The 23060-nt window shown below is 34.3% G+C and overlaps 2 protein-coding genes across 6 annotated transcripts in view; both read right to left on the bottom strand.

The window, feature by feature from the left end:
• LOC149798401 (receptor-type tyrosine-protein phosphatase alpha-like) overlaps positions 1 to 23060 on the bottom strand; it is a 611129-nt gene that overhangs the window by 402709 nt on the left and 185360 nt on the right. The window lies entirely within an intron of this gene.
• The window catches only part of LOC149798403 (receptor-type tyrosine-protein phosphatase epsilon-like), a 62361-nt gene that overhangs the window by 21503 nt on the left and 17798 nt on the right, over positions 1 to 23060 (bottom strand). For both annotated transcript variants that reach the window (XM_089960593.1, XM_089960592.1), the window contains exons 3-5: positions 8614 to 8808; positions 7031 to 7168; positions 5983 to 6123 (exon numbers count right to left, since the gene is read on the bottom strand). In XM_089960593.1, coding sequence (XP_089816719.1) covers positions 5983 to 6123; positions 7031 to 7168; positions 8614 to 8808 — 474 coding nt within the window. The remainder of the gene's footprint in view (positions 1 to 5982; positions 6124 to 7030; positions 7169 to 8613; positions 8809 to 23060) is intronic.

Raw genomic sequence — 23060 nt, 5'->3', positions numbered from 1 at the left:
TTATAACCGTATTTTCCTGTGTCACATACTGATAAATAGCTAATAATTTTACCAACTTCTCTGTTTCGAGCATTAATTCGCATTAAAATTAAACTTTACTAAGTTGCATTACAAAACAGTAATCTCGGAGTTTATGTCATGAAATGAAAAAAGTGACGGCTTTAATTAGTTTAGTGGATATTTGTCTTGCAGAACCTGACCTGCATAGTACGTTCTTACTATTTTATATACTGGCACGTTTTCAGCTATTAAGGGAAAAAAGAGTTAGCCCCGATCCCTCCCTCATTTCTGAGATGCTAAAAGTTCTCTCAACTGAGAAGATGTATACTATTGCAGAGTACCATAATCAGATATAGCTTTTGGTGGAACATATATCTGTTCTGAAAATCTATCTTTCTTTTGCCAGTCATTACCAGATCATCCAACTTTGCATCTATTTGTACAGTTTATGTCAAACGTGTAACAACTGTTATTGCCGTAGAAACAACTACCACAGGTAGTGATGCAGTTATCACCTTAGATTCTCCTTCAAATATAATACTAAATCAAAATACCTTGGAAGAACTACTAATATCTCTAACCCTCCCAGGCTTAAACGTTTTAACCAAAGAGCTAGAGGTTATCTGTCACAAAGGTGGTAGGTTGATAGAGTAAGCTCTCCTTGAGACCGCGAGTGGCATTAAATCCTGTGAGATCGTCAGTTAGTGATTCCGCTTGTCCAGAGTACCACGCTCTCTGCAAACAGAGTGGCTTCGCAAAGTACATACGTTCAGTTTGGAAGCTCTCTACCTTAAAACACGTTGGAAGAGTTTCATCGTCTAAAGGATGTATACTGCATCGTTAAATTTCCTACGTTTCGAATCTTCTATCGTCTACGTCAAAGTTAACATTCAATATTATCACTTTGCTGTCTTCACAAACTTAGGCAGCTTCGGCACATACTTGTGCAGATACCATTACTATTAATACACTAAAACGCTTTCAATATTGCTGTGGTCGGATATGTACAAGTCAGTTGTCTATACTTGACTGACCCATAAAGTCCAGCTCATACATTACTATAAGCGACGGATAACCTATTTCTAGAATTAGTTCATTGGCGTCCGGATTGTACACGCATTAATTATAAGCTAAGTTTCAGTGATTTTACCCGTATAGGCAGTACTAAATTGGCCTTCCAACAGGTAACATGTTGCTAGAATTGATTGTCTAGCGTGGACATATTTTGTATTAACAGCGACACTGTAATTCTCTACCTGTACATGTAAAGTGCGTTAATTTAGAGGTAGTTATGATAGCGTGCAACTCTGCACGGATACTCCTATGTTTATAAAGCAAGACGTATGTGTATATATTGTCTGCTCTATCTATCTTACGTATGTAGATCATGGACCATAACTGTATGACAACAACTGTACATTTATAGATTTATCTTGTTGACATTTCTGAAATATATCATAGACTTGCATATTATGGATGGAAGTCAGTAGGCAACAATTATATATGTAGGTTGGGGAAGGAGCAAAAGTAAACCTTGAGGGACGAAACATAATCCACTCGCATGCATGTTCAAAGATATATAATTAACTGTGGAGTTTGATGGGGAGTAATATCAGCCCCAGCTACAGTCCTCCGTATCAGAATTATGGATCGGATAATCAGATCTATATCCTGTACCCTATTCAACCTCAGGAAATGGACAACGTCATGCCAACCAAGAGGACCATGTTTCTTCATAACCGGGTTCGGCCTATAACTCTGATCGTAATGAACCACTAGCACAATCAATGATACAGCATCAATCACCAGACAAAAGAACTTGTTGAGGTCCAATACTCGCATCGTGCATTAGGAAATGCCTGGGTACGATGCCCAGAGTAGTTCTGCAATACTGAAGAAACCCAGTTCAAAATGCCATTTATAAATGGAATAGTCTAGCCCATATAGTGCTGATGGGCATTTAATGTGGACGAGGTCTAGAATATACAGGCATAGTCTAATTCTCATAGTGCCGCTATGTTCTTCTTGCGGATGATGTCCAGTTTATAAAGGCACTCTCTCGGATAAAAGTAACTCGCATATTACCTAGACACTTTCGGCATACGATGTCCCTAATGGTGCCTCATGTTCCAAGCAATGTCTCATAAATCACACTCAAGTCTTTGCCACCCAAAGCTAGCCTCAACACAGCGACAACTTGGCAGTAAATGAATCTAACTCATATGGTGCTAAAATCGTAGAGAGCGGCCAGCCTTGACATTTAAACTTCAACTACTTCGCAGGTAGCATCGGCTTTATTAAATTAATCCAAAGCGACAAAACCTGGCTGTTAAGTGCCCTGATCTCATTCGATCTACCTATACTGAGCAAAATTCAGCCTGGCCGTCTTGGGCGGAGCGCTCCCATCGGAATCCTGTCCTCCTCATTCCTTCTACATCACCTGCAATACATACAGTTCCGACATCAGGAGAGTATTGTCTACCGAGGCTTCTACTTGCAATTGCTTCCATAGTCTCAGTATTCCATTTTGAATACCTATTAGCTGATTTTTAAAGTCATGATAGTAGGATCAAAGTTGCATATATTTTAATAGGAGTTTAAAAGCACATCTTCTCCCACCCCAATCGCACCTGACGTACGTAGAAGCATGTTCATAGACTGCCTCACTTCATAGACATAGAGCCCCAGCATACTATCGCCATGTACGTAATAGTACATATAAACTAACAACAGGTGGAACAGGATCTAACGCTCACTACTTCTGTCCTTTATAAAGACCATCACCAGTCAAGCAACGATCCAGACCGTAATCATATAATATCCTATTTAATGATCAGGATGACACCATTCTCAATACGGCACCAGTTATTCATTATTTCCATCCCTCACAGTCTCTGTTACAATGGAGGGATTTGCAATGCGACCAATCCCTAGACACATGCGACTGGGAAACAATCCTACCGAATTCACTTGCGTTGAAAACCTCAGTTCTCCTGATATACTTGGAAGCGACAAGAGATATCGATAGTTTTTGCCAGCATTGCAAAAAGACCCTCCCTGTCTTAAATGATATACATTCATTCCCCCTTATCACAGCTAACGGTAGGAAAACGACTCCGATCTTTTGTTGCAAAACGAAGAATATTTATTATGATGACATGTGGACCTGATAAGTCGTTGCAATGGACTTTGCCTAGAGTTTTCTCAGGTACAAACGCAGAATGTTTCATTTGGTCGTCAACCTCATTGCATTCAATCAACTCTTTTACGCTCTTGAGGCCACGATTAAATGCAGTAACAGGTTCTAAATACAGTCAGCTGGGAAGGCTATACAATTAATGTTGACTTGCAAGACCCCTGATCTTCCGTTGACACCCGCACGGCTTCCACAAGTTCTATGATTCGCCTACAGAAACAACAGGCTACCAAAAGGTTATTAATATTTTGTAGCAAGACAATCTCAGGTGTTACCCTCCTTCTCGTTATCTATTTCCTTGGCAACAACAATATACCATTCCAAAAATTCATTTGACTAGACCTTGAATCAATATTCAATTCAAAATAAAATGTTCCTCCCAACGGGATCGAACAGTGTTTAAATGCAGTGACACATTGTCTATACGGAGTAATCCATCTGCTATAGAAATACATCGCATCCTGAGTTTTACTTGCTGTGGCAGCGGTCGTTTAATTCATACGTCGCTATCCTGGGCTCCAAACACAATGATTATGTGGACAAAATGGAAGCCGAAACATTGACTATTGGACCAAGTGTCAAAATCTGCACAATTTGACATTGCAACTCGAAGACAGGAACACCATTTTGGAATCACGTAAAGGATGGCTCTGCACGTACAATTTCCGGCAATCGTGGCCAGTGCTGATGTGAACACAGTGAACTGTTGGAGTACGTCCATTTAGGGATGCCATAGGAGCGTGGCCCCTCTCAGGTGCGTTTTTTGCATATTAATATTATCGACATGAGAACCGTTTTTAAACGTTTCATTGGTAGCTGCAGAACCTACATAGAAATGGAGCTCTCCTTATGTCCTAGAACTCTACTGTGGTAACTTATCTAAAAAAACAAGTCAGAACCAAATCTTGCATATGCATTATTGTTTGGGATTTTTTTAAAGTTGTATCATCAACAACAAAGCCGTGCTGATATAACCTAAGTTGGTTGCTGATGTATTAACGAACTCATTGTCGCGCAATATCGAATACGCACTGAATGGTCTCTTTGTACTTCGTTTTTCTCTCAACAGATGCTCGATGGGATCGATTTATGATGAACCCATTGGTGACACGGTAGAATGCAAAATTCCCAATTTTTGTCTCGGCCATCCCCAATTCAATGACATGGGTAATCGATGCGATTTATATAGATTGGAACGACCACGTTTTTACACTTCTTAAACACCTCAAGTTCCGAAAGAGATACAGGAAACAAATTGATCTAAGTGACTCCTCATCCTGATCACTCCACTGAGAAATATTGGATCCTCTTCGTCAATATCGCAACACAATGATAGGAATCGAGCTATGCAATCAATTGCTTTAGGTAACCACGACGGCAGATGTTTCATTTCAATACAGAGTTACTGGAACTTCACGCCTGGATCTTATGAAATACGCCCTGTGGAACGCACAATACCATTTTATTTGACTGCGGGAAGTCAAACATGAAAATCGAACTCCCTGCGGTTCTTCGACGAGAAACAGTACAAATCGCATATAATCAACGGCCGCTGCCACACTGTATTTTCATATCAGATATCATATCAAACAAACCAAATACCTATCATATCTTCTGTTCAGTTTGTATTTCACCTGTCCGATGATACTGGATGCTTGCTTAAATATCATGTTTCATGGTTAGTAACCTGATCGAACAAGACACCATTTGAACCACTCTCAAGTCATGCATCCTCACATCATTAGCAGAATATGAGATTGTCTTTCCTCTTATTGTACCCATCTGCATGCAGCTCATACAAGAAGGATCATTATTGCTCATTAACCACCTGCTATAATTGCCAAGAATAGGCCAACGTTCAACGGTTATCAGATATTGTTAATAATTCCTGTCTACTCTGAATAATTCATCTCCTCAAGGTCATCTACAGGATACAGTGTGAGCTCTGAGGTGATACTTAAGGAAGACCGAGATATTTCGTCGAAGGAGTTCACCCCAAAGCTTTCCTTCAAAGATGGACGGACGATATATCAACATAGACACTCTCGTCCTGGATCAAAAGGGTTATCTATTTTGCATATCGGAAATAACACCACACAACTGAATTGTGTTCGCATATCGGCTAAAGAATTTAGGACATTGGCCACAAATATTACATATGAGTTCTATAACTGTTATTATCCATGCCGTGCGACGGAGATCTGGGTTCAATTCTATAGTTTTTACCAGAGATCATTCATTCTACTAAGATCAACTGGATGTGGCCGATCCTAAAATATTTAGCTTGGGAGGGCTGGATTTTCGAAGTAATGGTAGTTCTCCTAAGGTATTATGTTTGGGTACCGAATATCTAAGAAACCTATTATACTAGAAAAAAAAATAGTTTCGTTTCTTGCAGCCTGGCGAAAGGAATAAGCTTATAACACATATTGAAGAAAAAAACACGATCTATTTTCAGGTCACTAGTTCCTATATTAATTGAATATTACAAAGTAAGCTCACAAAACGTCAATCTCATACAGTTTATATAAAGCAGTGTAAATACTAGCCTTTATTTACTTTCGTGCTCATGTGAGTTAGAGAACTGTAATCCTCTGTCTATATTACCCTCATTACTTTCTCTACTGGTATGTGTATAGCTATTAATAAAAGTAAAATGGGTCGATAATAATGGTTAGATTACACCCGAGTCAATACATTATGTCAACGGGAAAAATGTATACTACTGCAGAATACCAAATTCTACATAGTCATGGAACATCCGCTTATTTTGAAATAGGTCATACCTCTATTGCAACGATAACCTTGCCACCCTGCTATGCATCCATTAGTACAGTTTCCGTCTAATGCGGAGCAACTCGTATTGCCACAGAAACAATTTCCACAAGTTTCATTGCAGTTATAACCGTAGTTTCCTCCTTCACAGCCTGAACGAAATAAATGTAAACCGCTCCAGAAGTTTCAACCTCTGTTTCTATAACTTTCTTGATAAAATAATATCTTTAAATAAGCATCGACAAAACTATTATGGCTTAATTTCTATAAACTGACTGATGGTGTAAAATTTATATCATGAGTTTAAAGTGTCAAATACGAAGCAAACATTAAAAATCGAACATTTTGTATTTACCATATCGACATCTGTTCGCCTGTCATTTCGCATCTATCATCATTCTCGTTTCAATATACTGTATCAATTGCCCAATTAAACAAGTGTATTATTATCATTATTGTTCAATATTGTTTATTAATTATATATAATTTCATATGTAATCCTGTTATATTGCAAAGACTATTCGGAATACGATGCTGTTGACTCCCATATGAATATATCATTGTTTAAGAATAGTTTCAACCCTTATGTGCTTTCATATATATATATATATATATATATATATATATATATATATATATATATATATATATATATATATATATATATATATATATATATATATATATATATATATATATATATATATATATATATATATGTATGTATGTATGTATGTATATACATATATATATAGCAAAACAAGTTTCAGTATTCAACTCACATAGGCATATTCAATCACCCAATAAGTCCACGAATGCTATCATAGTTCATTAAGTTCAAAAAATAGTTTTTTAATACTGTGATAGTCGTGAGTTTGACACTGCAGTCCAAAGTTTAAAAACAAGAATATTTACAAACACTATTTTAAAATAGTAATGATGCAGTTGTGTTAGAAAATCTAATTTCAATGCATTTAAACCACGATTAACTTTTATATACGACAGTGAAATGTACCATTAAAATCAACACGTCTAATGCATTAAAATGTGTGCACCTACCTTCGTTGCAAAAGGTTCCTTTCCAACCTTGATCGCACCCCAGAGGACAGGTTCCGTTCTCCTTGTTACATGGTTGGTTAGCGAAACACTTCCCACATGTTTTGTTGCAAAACTCAGAGAACGTGCCATCGAGACACTCTGTGGTTGTCGTTGAAGATATAATAATGCTTTGTTTCAAATAGTCAAAAGGTCATAAACAAGGTTAAATGATGTTTATAACATCGCGAGATGTAATATTAATCAAAAGCAGTTAAGAAAAGCTGCCAAGCTGAAATCAAACGAAATCTTAGATTTTGCAACGAATTAAATTAATTAAATTAAAATTTAAGCACGATTTTTTAATATTAATTCCGCCATTAACTTTTCGAGCTTTATTGAAAGTTAAAATTACCGTATCAGAGGAATGGCTGTTTCGTCTATACATTAATGCTTGGATAAAAACGTCCAATATAATAAAATGTTACACGACTTCGGTTAAAAGATGTTGGGCAGGAGGAAATTTGTATAAAGATAGAAACGCATGGGTGGGACAAAATAAATATATGATGTATCCAAGACATCTTAATTTCCTCAAAAGTTAAGCATAATGTGATGTAACATGCTATTTAGACATCTGGCATTGACTATAAAAAATCAGAGTGCGATATATACAACTGATGCTTTGATTTAATAAGTAAACATCTAAAGCCAAGTTGTGTTTCACATTTAGTTTGTGAGATATGTTTTCATATGTATACGATATGTACGAGTTTCTTATATGATATGAAACTAACATAGATAAATTATGTGGTAGCTTAAAAACAAAAGAGTGAAAATTAGAACATTTTTCTCTTTAGATCCATTTATTGAAACCTCAGATCTGGAAGATTGTCACTGGAATCACGTTACATACATCTTCCAACATTATTCATAATAGTAGGGGACAATTTCTTATCTGTCTAGTGGACCCAGTTTGAAATATAACTTAAGTGGTTGTATTGCTTCTTTTCCCGGTATATTGATTCAAAACATATCTAGCTGACAATAGGAATATCTGCATAATTTCTGGGCATGACAATTACCCAGTTACTGTGCTATTAATGTTCTACGTTGATGGCAGCACGCTAATTCCTATTTCATACGTCATTGCACAAAGTCTCCTTTGAATGAATTTATAGTGAGAAGAACACAATTTCGCGGTCATCTATTTTATGGATTTTCAATTTAACATACATTTTATCCTTTAAAGTTATTATCGAGCTCATGTAATTATCCTCGGTTTAAAGATATACACAGTACTAATAAAGTACCTGAAGCAGAGTAAGTAGTAGTTTGATTATACGAGTCCAATTAATCGCTACTGTAAGAAGAATACTTTGCGCAACAGTAGTAGATTTCACTCCAAAACATATTTCCAAAACGCATCTTTATGTGAGTTACCTTTTTCTTATTCTACCGTGGAAACTTCAGTGTGATCAGATTTAATTATATTGACATTGCTTACTGTTGTTATTTGAATCAGTGCATGCTGATATCATCTTACCTTTTATTATTTTGCACTCTCTTACACTATTTATGTCATACACATGTAGGGAATTACTTACCACCTTCGACAGTTACTTCGCATATGGTCAGGATTTGTTTTGACCTCATCAAAGATATGACACTGGCAATCGAATCGTTAGGTTTAAAAACATATTGAGTCATGCTTGATGAATGACTTGGCAATTCCTGATTATTAATCCATGGCTTTGAAACATTACCAATATACAGTTTAACGCCTTCAAGTTGATCAAGGACTGAAAAATATAAGAAAAGGAAGTCATGCACCTGCGCATATTCTAACATATTATCAGCATATAACATTCTATAGAAGTCAATATTGTAAAATGTGATTAATTTGGGCATTTATCTTTAGAAATTACACGCCATAAATATTTTATTATAAAGCACATTTTGTTTATTTAGTTATGAAAAGCATTATTGCCATGTTTGTGTTGCCATTTCTCAACCTGAATGGATTGTGACTGATTTTCGATTGAAGATGTTCTTCAAGGATTAGTTTAGGTGCTACATGGGAAAAACTTTTCTTCCTCGTTTTCCTCTTGAGAAATACATTTGAAATATCTTAGTTTTTCTGCATATTTATGCTCCATGTTGGAGAGAAATACATTAAGTTTGTTTGCATTCACCCTGCGTGTGCATGTTTTCAAAAATGTACATATATTTACATTAAGTGAATTCACAACAATCCTTTTATTAATGTTACTGAGAAAACATTAACTACCTCAGTTATTCTTTATCAGGAAACAATAATTATGTAATCAAACTATAGTGCATTCATGTGTTATAACCCAAAGGATTTTCAGTGTTCATTCCTCACTAATGTATTCACTTTTTCAATTGTGCTTTTCATAAATACTTTCTAAAGCGCGGATATTAGTTTCCCACTATTTGCCCATCGTAACTTGCTCGTTGAATATTAAATTATTTACTGTTGTATTCATGCTTTAAATTTGCGGAAAGTCCCATTAAACTTATATAAACTTGCTGGTTTTATAGTATTACCTTCGCCATTTAGAAACATTGACTCCATACCTACATGATACGTTAAGCTTCAAGACAACACTCTCTTTGCTTCTATGAAAGCCACTTCCCTATCCAGAAAGATCCCACTCAGTCCAAGGTTGCGAGAAGGCATGACTCAGCATTGATCCTTCCCTTTCATCTAATTCAAATGTTTGACCGTGTTCTATGGATGCATAACGGCGTTTCTAACAATCTATGATGTAAATAAGACCAAATTGGGATCTAAGGAAGACGGTTCTTTCATAAGAAAGTATATTCATGGAAGGGATGGAACAAAGGCTAAACAATGAGACACCCCAAGAAGACATGTGAGATGGTACAGTTTCAATACCGACTTAAACTCAAAATGGATCGAAACCAGTAACAAATTCAAACTCTCAGTTGAACTTTGCAATGACATCTATATTACAGTTATAATAGTTAGGTCTTGACAGGTCCAATATCGTATTGCATGTCCAATCTACGGTCTGGGAGTAGGACATTGAAACTAGCACGTGCTGCAAGCCATCTGTCACACCCATTGATATCAACCAATTTCTATCCAAAACATTTAATAGCAATTCATTCCTCCTGTACCTGCTCGGCAACCTTGATGAAAAACTGAGAGCTCACTTAGTACCTTGGAAATACTGGACACAGAAGGAAATACATCGATAAGGCTGTGAACAAAGATAGAATCTTATAGAAATTCCCTCTTAAAAGTAAAACCAAAAAAAGATAATATGTTCGGCGAATGACACTATAGAACCAAAAGTTAGAATATCGACTCAAACATATAGTATATCTCCTGACATGCAATTCATGTGCCATCGAACAATTTGGTTGACCCGTTCACATTAGTAAATGTATGAATGACCAAAAGCACTGCATTATCATTACGTTCAATGCGAATCTCCCCAAGGACGGAATTTTAATTGCAAAGTCTGTAAAGTCCCTCGAGATGCTGCGGATAGAGATTTATTCGGCATTGACTGACAGAGAAGGTGTCATCATCCTACAAATGATATAATTTTTGTTGGTGTAGCTGTCCATCGCCTTATGTGTATGTTTGTGTGTGTGTGTGTGTGTGTGTGTGTGTGTGTGTGTGTATGTGTGTGTGTGTGTGTGACATTCTACAATTGCATGTTTCCAAACTATATTGTGATTTATACTGACATCTTCCTCAGTAAACTGTAAATCGTTTGAAGAAGGAAAATCGGGTTTGGCCTATTATCTAGTACACGTTTCAAAATATAAATATTATTGCTGTTTAGATACTGCTTACTTTGTTTTATTTCTTAATTATTGGAAGAATGCTCAACTAAACATTCTTACTAGGAAGGTTTTATTATTTTAGAAAAGTCGAGTGGAATCCAGAGGACGAAAGAAATATATTTTACAATAAATGGCTGCCTGACTAAAAAAGGCATTGCTTGCTTGCCCTTTATAAAGGAATTTTAATAGCAGCAATTCTACATAGTTACTTCTATACCCATGTAGTAACATTACCCCATTTCCAAACACTTAAATTTTGTGATCTCCAAAACCTGATGCAGGAGCGGTAGCAGTACTATATAGCATCCCCCTAAATCCATTTAGTAACATTACTCTAGTTCCAGGCACTGAGTTTGTAATCCCCAAAAGCTGCGTTAGTAAAAATACTACATAGCCTCCAACTCACCTCCAAACCAATGTAGCAACATCACCCTATTTCAAGGCACTGATTTTTGACCGCCAAAGCTTGATGTGACAACAATACTACATAGCCGTCACCCAAAACCCACGTAGTAGCATTACACTATTTCCAAACACCGATTGTGTGGTCTCCAAAACCTGATGTAGTAACAATACCTATTGCTATCCCCAAACCCATGTAGTAACATTATCCTGTTTCCAAGCATTGATTGTTGATCTCTGTAACCAGTTCTAGTAAGAATATTACATAGCATTCCTCGAAACCAATTTTTGTAACATTATCCTATGTCCATGCACTGATTTTGTGATCTCCAAAACCAGATGTAGCAGCAATGGTACATTGTTTATCACCAAACCCATGTTCCAGTAGTAACATTGCTCATATTCAAGGTAACAGGTGATTTGATCAACTTCTAAACCTGGTGTAGTAATAATACTACATTGATCCATAAACATATATAGTAATAATTCAGTATTTCCAGATGACAGTGTAAAACTGATTTTATAATCAACAAAACCTGATATAATAACAATACTATATAGCTATCCTCCAAACACATGAAGGAAAATAACCCAAAAACTAATTTTGTGACCACCAAAACCTGATGAAGTACAAATAGTACATAGCTATCCTCCCAAAACCATGTAGTAATATTGTCATATTTCCAGATGACAGCGAAAATACCAGAAAATAAGAATTTGGTTTTCCATCTTATATGACACCAAAACAATGAACACCACCACATCACTTATCCCTCATCAACAAATCCCGCTACAACAAATTATTAAAGCTTAGAATTAACAATACTTATCACATGAAGTTCTGGAGAAAGGTTTTGAATACAGTGAGCTTATGCCAAGCAAACAATGTACACCACTTTCAAAAACCATTTCTCTGGTTGACATTTTGGCACATTTTATTCATGAAAAAGTTCTATCCATTACAGATAAGCCTGACAGCCCAATTTCAATAGACTCGTTATCACCATACAGTTGTGACACAGCTTATACACAGCAACCTTGAACAGCATTTTAATATGTCTCTATGGAGTTTGTACATACAGCTGTGCAAAAAAAGACGGGTTTCCTATTGCACTTTTCTTAAAATCAGGGTAGGTAGGGTGATTTGTTTCAATACATAATATTTTTCAAACATTATATATATATATATGTATGTATATGTATATATATATATATATATATATATATATATATATATATATATATATATATATATATATATATATATATATATATATATATATATATATATATATATATATATATATATATATATATATATATATATATATTATGATGATTAATATATATACTGTTCTAAGCACTTCCAATAATGGAACAAATCAGCTTACTTAGCTGCACAAATACATTTTGGGAAAATATTTTTACCCCAGTGGAGGGGAGGGGGAAATTCATCTCTGAAAGCCAAGGAAGGTCACCGGACCGGAAACATATTGTTTTTAATTCTTGGCCTTGAGATGTAGAGCACCTCATAGACTTGAGACGAAGAGTGCACCAAAGTCATGACAACTCATTTAGACTCACACATCACATATGCTTGAGTGCTTCGGTTCACAATTGCCTTCACTAATCGCTGTTGTCAATACTTCTGATCAAGTAAATTCTCATCATTTTTCAAATCTTCCACTGTAAAACCTCTGTTTTACAATTTTCCCTAATGATTCATGGAACCACCACCTTGTTTCTAACCTCTCATTCATTTTAAAATTCTCACAAAAACGTTATCCAGCATGTATCTCATTTGAATTAATGATACCCGACTGACTCGAACAGTACTTGAGATCAACGTATTCTTATCATTTTGAATAATTTCAGACCAAGCCATCGACAATGTCAAAACTTGTTACTTTGAAAATATTTCTTTTAGTTTAATGTTGTGTATGTTCTATTCCAGCTTGTGTCTCATTGGAATGCAAACAGTCTTGTTAGTAATGCACAGTCTGCATACTTCCCTCATCATATTACTGAAACGTTGCCACTACAAGCAGCTAATGACCTTCTCTCTGCTCTGGATAGTGAAAAAGGTTAATGCGAGTCCTAACCCACCTTGACGTGTCTGCAGCACAATAGACTATGATATATTACTTCACCATCTCCAGCATGTATTTGGTATTCACAATACTATGGTCCTACTTACACAGCAGGTTACAAGGGGAAACATTCCAGCCCAGTTGATTTATTTTTCAGTATTCCATATGGCTGTCTTTCTCGGCCCTCTTCTCTTCATTCTATACACTCCTTCACTATTCAGAATCATGAATCGACTTCTGGTGTCACACCATTGGTAAATTGATGACTGCCAAATATACAAATCTACCGGCTGAAATGAAGTCGAGGCTACTTTTCTAGGCATAGAAAGGTGTATTTTCGATGTGAAATAATGGATGACATATAGCAAGCTTCATATGACTGATGATATAAATGAAACCAACCTGATCACCAAATATTTTCTCATTCACATCTTTTGCCTCAAATAATAAGCATCAGGAATACCAACACTACATTTACACGGTCACTATGGGACCTAGCTGCCACTCTTGACAGTACGCTTTCATTGCACCAACAGATCATGAACATGTGCAAGCCTGCAAATCTGGATATGAGATGCTTCAGCTCTATTCACATTTTTCGTTCAGCTTATGCCACTAAAACATCTTTGTTTTCCTTAGTACTTTCATGAATGGACTATTGCAATTCACTTCCATATGGTTCATCTCAATATCTAGTATAAAATCTTTAATAAGTTCAAAACACGGCTGCTCTAATCATCCTTACAATACAAAAACCTGAGCACACCTCCCCAATGCTTTGTAGCCTTCGTTGGCTGCACATTCAATCCAGAATCAAAAGCAAAATCTGTTCACTATGCTACATTTTATTTACTAACTCCAGTCCAATATACCTATCTGACCTCAACCATGTGTATCCCACATCTAGAAACTTACACTCCTCTTCTGACACTTGATGTTGTTGTTCTTGCCATAGGGTTTAACACTATTTTTCAGCACAAGATAGACTATACATGGGAGCCAGCATACATGGTGGAGGAAGAACCTTGGAAAACCCCAGAAAGAACCACCTACCCACACGAAACTACCAGCAAGCTTTCTCACATATCAATATTGGCCGAGCCAGAGACTAGAACCCATGCAAACAGAGGCGAGATGGCTATGATCCGTAATGGTCAGCACTTTATACCACTCGGCCACTCTGGTCCCCCCGTTTCGACACTTTTATTCTCATTGTTCCCCATTACTAAAATGAAGTGTTACGAACAAGGTTATTGTGTGCACCAGTGTCCAGCTACTTGAAATGAATTGCCTATATATCTTAGACATAAGGACAATGTGTTCTCATTCATAAGTACTATTTAAACTCACCTACTTTGACTTCAAGAACAGACTTGAAGACTTAATAATATTACTTTCCTAATTGTTTTCAGCATGTTTTTGTTTTGTAAATTTATGGTGTCTGGTTTTTGTAAGTTGGTTGTTGTATATGCTTTTATGTGGTATATTATGCTCCAGAGCTTAAAATAGTATGTACTGAACTAAGTTCACATGAATTTTATTATTATTATTATTATTATTATTATTATTATTATTATTATTATTATTTCTTCTAGAGTTTTAAATAATGCTACTGCAGGAGTTACATGAAGAACGTATTGAGAACTGTTAATATATCAACAATAACTGACATCATACCATTTTATATGATGATGAAAAGAACAGTTAAGTTGATAAATGCATCACTTGCAATAAGTTGTGTCCACACACATCAAGTTGTAGGCTTGAAATGTATGCTAAAATTGAAAACTAGCAACCGATAGAAAATGTCTGATTTTTTTCGATGGTGGGTATACTAATAGGTGAAAAAAAATATTGGAACAAGAAGAACGCTAAACAAATTGTCACATACCTAGATCTACAAAATGCATTATTTCACATGACCTCTGACTTCATCATCCTGGTCAAATAACAAATGATAACAAATTTGAATTAGAAGTAGGATTTTGTAGAGTCATGTAAAATAATATAATTGCTACAGCTAAAATCAAGTATTAGAGATATTACAATTAATTATACATATAAAACCAAGAATCCTCAAAATGCACGGTATTAAAGACTTGGAAATGTTTTGTTATATGACATTTAAGATATTATGTACCATATATATTCACTTATGAGTGTAATTTTAACTGCATAGACCCAGATCAAATATAACATATTGCACCAGCAGTTCTTGGTCTGTGCAGTTTGCTAAGAGTAATCAGTAGAACAAACACCATAGACCATGATCTGCAGGTGCATTGTGCTATGCTTGCTATGGTACACCATGGTATTTGTTGTTTGCCTATTGACCTGACCAATAAGTGAGCGGATACAGTACCTTGATCCTTTTTAATCAATGGTAGGTTTTCCAGCTGTATTGGGCACATATGGTGGCTATGTCATGCCAAGGAAATGTGAGTGAAATATATTTGCCAAGGACACATCTAAGCAGGTAGCATAGTACTAGCCTGAGTAATTATCAAAGTGTGAATAATCTGATTAAGAGTATGATTCCCTGTCAAATGAGCCACTGCTGCTCCATTTACTGGGTGAAAATACATACATATATACATACATACATACAGACAGACAGACATACATACATGCACATACCTACATACATATACATGTATGTATGTATGTATGTATGTATGTATGTATATATATATATATATATATATATATATATATATATATATATATATATATATATATATATATATATATATATATATATATATATATATATATATATATATATATATATATATATATATATACAAGTGAAAGTACATACATCCATCCATCCATACATACATACATACATACATACATACATACATACATACATACATACATACATACACACATGCATGCACAGTTAAAACAGACATATACTGTCAATAATTATGTAGACAGACTATTGTGAATGTTTTGGTTTTGGAAGTTGAAAGTTGCAAGTTCAAGTATAAAATATGTAATGCTGTGTAAAATAAATGCAAAGATATTTTAATGGCCTGAACATCGAATTGGCTTACTTAAATATTATTATATATACATGTATTATATTTTAGTTGTCTTCCCCAAATAATTTTGCCTAATTGTGATATGAAGACATTTTCTCTCATAACAAGTCTGACAAGTCTATACCCAGTAGACATGCATTGTTACACAGGAACAACTGCAGAATCACACAGCAACACAAGTGTCTTTGTAGCAATTACGGGCAGTTGGATTCCAGCAACCTTTCACTGATATTGCTGAAATATGATAGCGTTCATCTCCTATAGTCCAGTATTTGGGTCTCTCATAACGGCAAACTGATATCAGTTGTCTGGTTATTTCTGAAACTTCATCCTCAGAGATTTCAGACTGTAGGGCAAATTGTAGACCAAATATATGTAGGAGATAAAACACAATGTTTCTGTTCCAAATACATCTATAGACAACATGTGAAGGTATATGATCCATCTTATGATATTTAAATAAATTGATTTAATAGTTTCTTTTAATTTAAATGTTAGGTGTTTGATTGGATTTGTATAGCCTTTATGTCAAATAATTCCAAATCTACAGGTGAAATCAAGCAAATCAATGAATTGCTTTCTTGTAAAAGGATGAATAGTTTATATTAAATTTTCCAAGTCATAATATTTTTATTTGCAATATAGGCTACTGGCCCATGATACATATCCATACATCATAAAGTACAAAATGACGTTATAGTGTCTAACAAAAGAAAATCATATTTATAAGTAATATAGATAAAGAGAATAATTCTTGAATTTTTTGGATATAGGTGAAATACAAGTATATATAGCACAGTAATCAAACAAATGAATGTAAGGGTAACACTAAAACATGTGTGGAGCAAAATGTGTGGTATTGATCTAAAGTCTTATGTAGCAGGAGTCGTTGATAAAACGGTCTCTCTAATCTGTAAGGTTTGTATCGTAAACAATGCTAAATTAGTCATTAGAATTTTACTTTTATAAATTTTAAATCCATTTAAAATTGGATTTTTATACACAAAGTTGGGTAAGTATTATATATATATCTTTATATTTCTCTATATAACATACGAACAGTAATAAAATGGAAATCATTTTCGATTTTACTTTTACGAATTTGACTCATTCTTTCCTCATAACAGATGCTTGCTTTCATATCTTTCGATATTACCAATAAATGGCAACTTTCCCGCTCTAAGCATAGTGATTATATAACAAAGATCATTATCTCGCAAAACTTCTAGATACTTTTGACAAGCAAATTCTACTCTCAATGACCTATAGAAGCAAAATCTTTCCATCTACGTAATCTCATCCTGCAGCTTTTGCCTAAATATATTTTCACATATGTGGCTGAACAATCTAAGAAACATATTTTCATCATTTACGCCCTGAGTACACCAAGTATTGTCAAATCCAAATGTACATAAAGGCTTTGTAACATTGTTAGCAAAGTAATCATAATTATTCCCCCATCTTAACTGTAAATTGTAGCATTGTTTAGGATTTCTTTAATCTGACATTTTATAATTCTTAGCCAATATTTCAAAACACCTTTATATCTTATACACTGCATACTAATTCGTCCTAATTCATGGTATTTAAATGAATTTTGAGCAGACTTAGATGTACCAAAGATATATTTGCAAAATGACAAATGAGCTTCATAAAACCCATAAACCTCACGCCCATGATTATATCTATCGGAGTTATATTTGTTTCAAAGAGATGAAGCAATCCAGTAAGGGATACTCTGCCAAATTGTGAAAGACTTTATTTCAATATATGCACGGTCTTCAGCGCCTGAAAGGATAAAGTGTTCTGGCAAATATACCAAGTTTTATTTGAAGAAAATATGCATCCTAACTACTTATAATATGAATCAATATTTACCTGTGTGTGGCCATAGTACCAATTTTTGTAACTTCTGCGATAGCCTCTTCTGCAAAATACTACCACTCTTGTTTATTTCTTATGAGAGAAGCGTCAGCAAAGACAATTAAATCATCTGCATACAGCAGTGAAAATAGTTATAAGGTTTCCACAAACACTTTCCTGATTCCTGCAGCTAAAAGGGGTTTCCAATCATTCAAAAATAAAGAAAAGAATAAAGGCGATAAAACACAACCTTGGTTGAGGCAATTAAACACATCAGTAATTCTGTTGGTTTAGCACATGCTTGTACTACAGCATAAATTGCCTAAATGATCATTAACATTATTCCACTAATATTGTTACTAGCTAGCTTTTAGTACAGTAAACGTATCTCTATCCTATCATAGGCGTTTTCAAAGTCAATAAATACTGCATTGAATATATCCCTACGTTTTCTTAAATATTTACAAATTATCGTACATAATATAAATATGGTATATACTGTGGAATATCCTACTCTAAACCCTGCTTGCTCTTCGCCCAGCAATTTGTTTTTATCCACCCATTTATTTATTCTGTTATTTGAAATCGATGTAAACACTTTGCTTGATACAGGTAGTAAACTAATGTCTTTGTAATTGGAGGGTTCATTTGAATCCGCTTTCTTCAAAGTTGGTATGATGATAGTCGTTTTGCAATATTCTGGATAATATCCAACACCGAACAATTTATTAAATACTATTGTCAATAGTGGTGTAATTATGTTGCTCGTAGATGTAAAGAAGTTGCTGGATAAAGCATATATTCCCCAGATTTGTTTTGTTTCGGTTTACTAAATGCTGGGAAAACCTTTCCTTCAGTGTTTGTTCTATCCAAAGTCTCGTGAATTACTTGAATGGTTTCAGTTTCCTGTATCTGGTCAAAAGAACTGACAAAATTAAATAATTTAGAAACATATTCATACCAATTTGCAGACGTGATACTGTTTTGCTTACCAGTGCTTGGGTTCTTTGCAAGGCTCCAGAAGAGTTATATATCTTTATAGTATAACGCAGATAAAAGGCTTGTTTTTTGTGTGTTTTAATTCATATCGCTTTCGCTTGCTGTTTGTAAGAGATTTAAACATATGTCAATAAAAAGTTATAATCTTCAAGAGATTCACTTGCACGTTATAATCTAACCTGTTTTAGAAATCATGTCTTTGCTTTAGGCGTTTGTGCAATCTGTATCACACCAAGGCTGACATTTAACAATTCTATTTGGAGATGTGACAGGTAGAATTTGCTTTCCATTGATTGTTTTCATTGTGCTTGCTGCATCATGGTAGATATCAGTAATTATTTCGAGGCATTCATTAAGTTTATTATCGTTTACATGATTTAAAATCTTGTACATATTTTGAGATAATAGATATTTGCAATCATGGATGAAAGTCAGACATTCTTCTTTGGTCCATATGTATTTTGTTCATCTTTTTGCCCCCAGAGACACTTATAGCATTTTGCACTAGTTCACCAATGTAGACAAGTGGACATACAATGGGTATATATTTTGATTCCAATCTACCATCTATGTCAAAGGATGATATACTTTTAAAAACACATACGTCGGCCAAGACATAATCTATTGTTGAAGCTGAATTGCCATGCAAACATGTAAATGTCACTATCCATTTATCTGATCACATCTACCGTTGACGATGTTCAGTCCAGTCATGTGGCGTAATTGTAAAAGCGTTTCTCCCTAGTGATTTATCTACCTTATTTTTTGATCATCCCGATCATACATTGCTTTGTCTTCTGTATAATTAAAGACTTGAAACTGGTCAATAATAATATCATATTCGATATAATCTGGCTCCGTTCCGGTATAGGCATTAAAGTCACTTGCAAATATTGATCGCTTTTATTTATATTCCTTCCGTGGTCATTTGAAACGTTTGAAAGAAAGTAAGGTATGTAATCAACGAAAGTTATGAATATACAGTGAATTTAATATTCAGTCACTATATAACTTTCTCAAACGGATTGTAGTAGTGAAGTGAAAACAATAAAATGCTAAGGTATATCATTATATGATTAAGTTGTATATTTGATTAGCGATATCAGTGATGTATGTACATTGTATTAACTATAACTGGGCTGTACATTCTGCATAATATCAAATATGCCCATATAGATAAAAGTAAATATGCTTTCATAGCATTTTATATATGATTTTGCTGTATTGTGACATTAGTAACACACTAAGAAGCCAAGGTAGACCTCCTACCACTCGTTTGTCTTACTTTAATCTAAAAGGCAAATAATCGCACATTCTGGCTAATACTACTGGACAGCCACACCGTTGTAAAAGGGATCTTTAGAAGCCCAATCTTGGTAAAAAAATGTATTGTACATGCAATGTAAAACACTCCTACTACTATTTTATTCACATTGGAAGTATTTGAGGAGAATTAAGTAAAACAAATATCTTACATATGCTTTGAATACTGGACATTCTTATAGAGATTACATAGAATACAACTTTCGCAGAAATTGTTCTTAAGCACATTCCTGAAAAACTGGTGGATTAGTCTTAGAAATTTCACAATAAAATGTTCCATCAAGTTGCCATATAAAGCAGAAACCCATATGTTTCGAGCTCATATAATCGCATTGACTATGCATGTTATTATTCAATCTAGACAAAACAAATGTTCTGTAAATGTGTAAGTTGTTCACTTGTACCTTTTCAAAATGACAGAATCCACATATGTAATTTTAAAATATGTTTCAAGGGACCATTTATCCAATCGTATATGTTATAATGTGTTTGTTTCTCAGAATTCACATGATTGCTATTATCTTCACAATTGGCATGCAGCTGGTTTTTATGTTAGTAGTAACCGTTTCATTTGTTTATGTTTCATTGCCCGAAGGACAGCGTTCAAGAGCTATGTCTGGTGGAATATAACAACAAAACATTTTATCTGGGTATTTTGTTCAGAAGAAACCACCTTTATATTTTGTAAAGCACCAACCTGAAAAGTGTAATACAATGACTTAATATACCACGCCAACAAAATGTCACTGAAACGTCATGACAAAATAATATAATATAGGTTTTCTGTTATGTATATTTTTCTGGACGTTCCAATAGGTACATTTTTATGAAAAACAGTTTAACAGAGATAAAGCGGAAATTGAAATGAAAAATTATTTAAAATTAGGCTAATAGTCTTGTGTTATATCCAATAAATGGACATTGACATGTGACACAAAACTCTACAAAATGGCTTTTAATCATATTACACAAAGCAAATTAGATTTGTAATATTTGTGTGATTTACTTTCTTTTGGACAGGTTGTTTCTTGCCAGAAATCATTATTTTGATCAATATTTAAAACCTTTTTCAATCTTTAATTGTACAATTCAAATAAGACATAATCTAGATAGGATTTTGTATATTCTAACAAGAGAACATTTTGACACTTGCTGTTGTTTGCTTCTCTACAAACACTGGATCTCACAATGGTAACCATTACTATCAACATCAATGTACATTATTCAGATTAAAGGGCCACAAAGATTAGGTGTCTGTTTCTGCTCAGTTGAACAAGATTACTACATAGCCTATATGTGTATATAAGACTGTAAACCAATTTCCTTATTCAAATGAGTTTGGAGACCTACATTTAAATTATAGTATTGTGAGCCAGATAAAGCCTGACAAAGTTGCAATCCGACATTTAACCAACTTTTCTTGCAAACAATTATAGACATGTATAAATAAATGTTTTATTCATGCCATGAGAGAAAAATGAAGAGTACAGGAGTATACAAGAGTATACTAACTTATTTCTCAATTCAACTATATTCATGATAAGATATTTTAGATGTACCACCAAGTCACACACACACGCATATATATATATATATATATATATATATATATATATATATATATATATATATATATATATATATATATATAACACGTGTAACACTATACATGATTATGATGATTTCCAATCTCTGCATGCTGATCCCAGCATTAGAGTGTATTCTGGGCTGGTCTCTGGTAAGCCATGCCAAGCTTATCCCAGCATGACGAAAGTAATCAGATTTTAAATTACATGCATCCGGATCACCTGATATGACCCCAACTTGGCAATATAGAAATATGTTCATATTAATTTGTGTATGGTTGTATTTTCAATTTGGACAACAAGTACAAGATTGCTTGTTCATGCTTCACACCTGATCTTATCATGTCTTCTGAATATACTGACAATTTACAGGCAGCATAGTGCACAAAAATATCAAACACTTTCCTGTTTGCATCATCAATTGAATTTTTGCTTCTCAGTAATCAAATTAAACATTATTTGCTTTATACTTACATATTAAACTGAGCAGTGGTTTAAGTCCCATAAACATTATCTCAAACTCATCGATCTAGCTACATTAACAGCTTCTAAAGTCCAATTCTGAGTTGAAAAAGCCGTTGTTGTAATTGATTTTTTTAATTTTTAAAAACGTAAATCCTCATTGTTTTTTCTTAAGTTTAAATCAATTCTGGCCCTCAGCTGAATCGAGAACTATGTTTATATTATTTTTCTGTTGTGATTAATCTTGTCAATAAAAATGGACATCATCTTGTGATCTGTTGATATTGCTATCAATGTAAAAGCTACATTCAGTTCCCAATTCAAACACTATGTATTGCAATTACTATAGCCATTTTAACTACTGATACTGTTCTTTTAAAGATGAAATGTTTTAAAATGTCACTGAAAGTTTACACTGAACCTCTCCGTGTAG

The sequence above is a fragment of the Sinohyriopsis cumingii genome, chromosome 6 (assembly GCF_028554795.1).
Source record: "Sinohyriopsis cumingii isolate HCF-2022 chromosome 6, ASM2855479v2, whole genome shotgun sequence".
NCBI classification, from domain to species: Eukaryota; Metazoa; Mollusca; class Bivalvia; order Unionida; family Unionidae; genus Sinohyriopsis; species Sinohyriopsis cumingii.
Note: the sequence above shows the minus strand (reverse complement) of the source record. Positions and strands in the feature narration are given on the sequence as shown.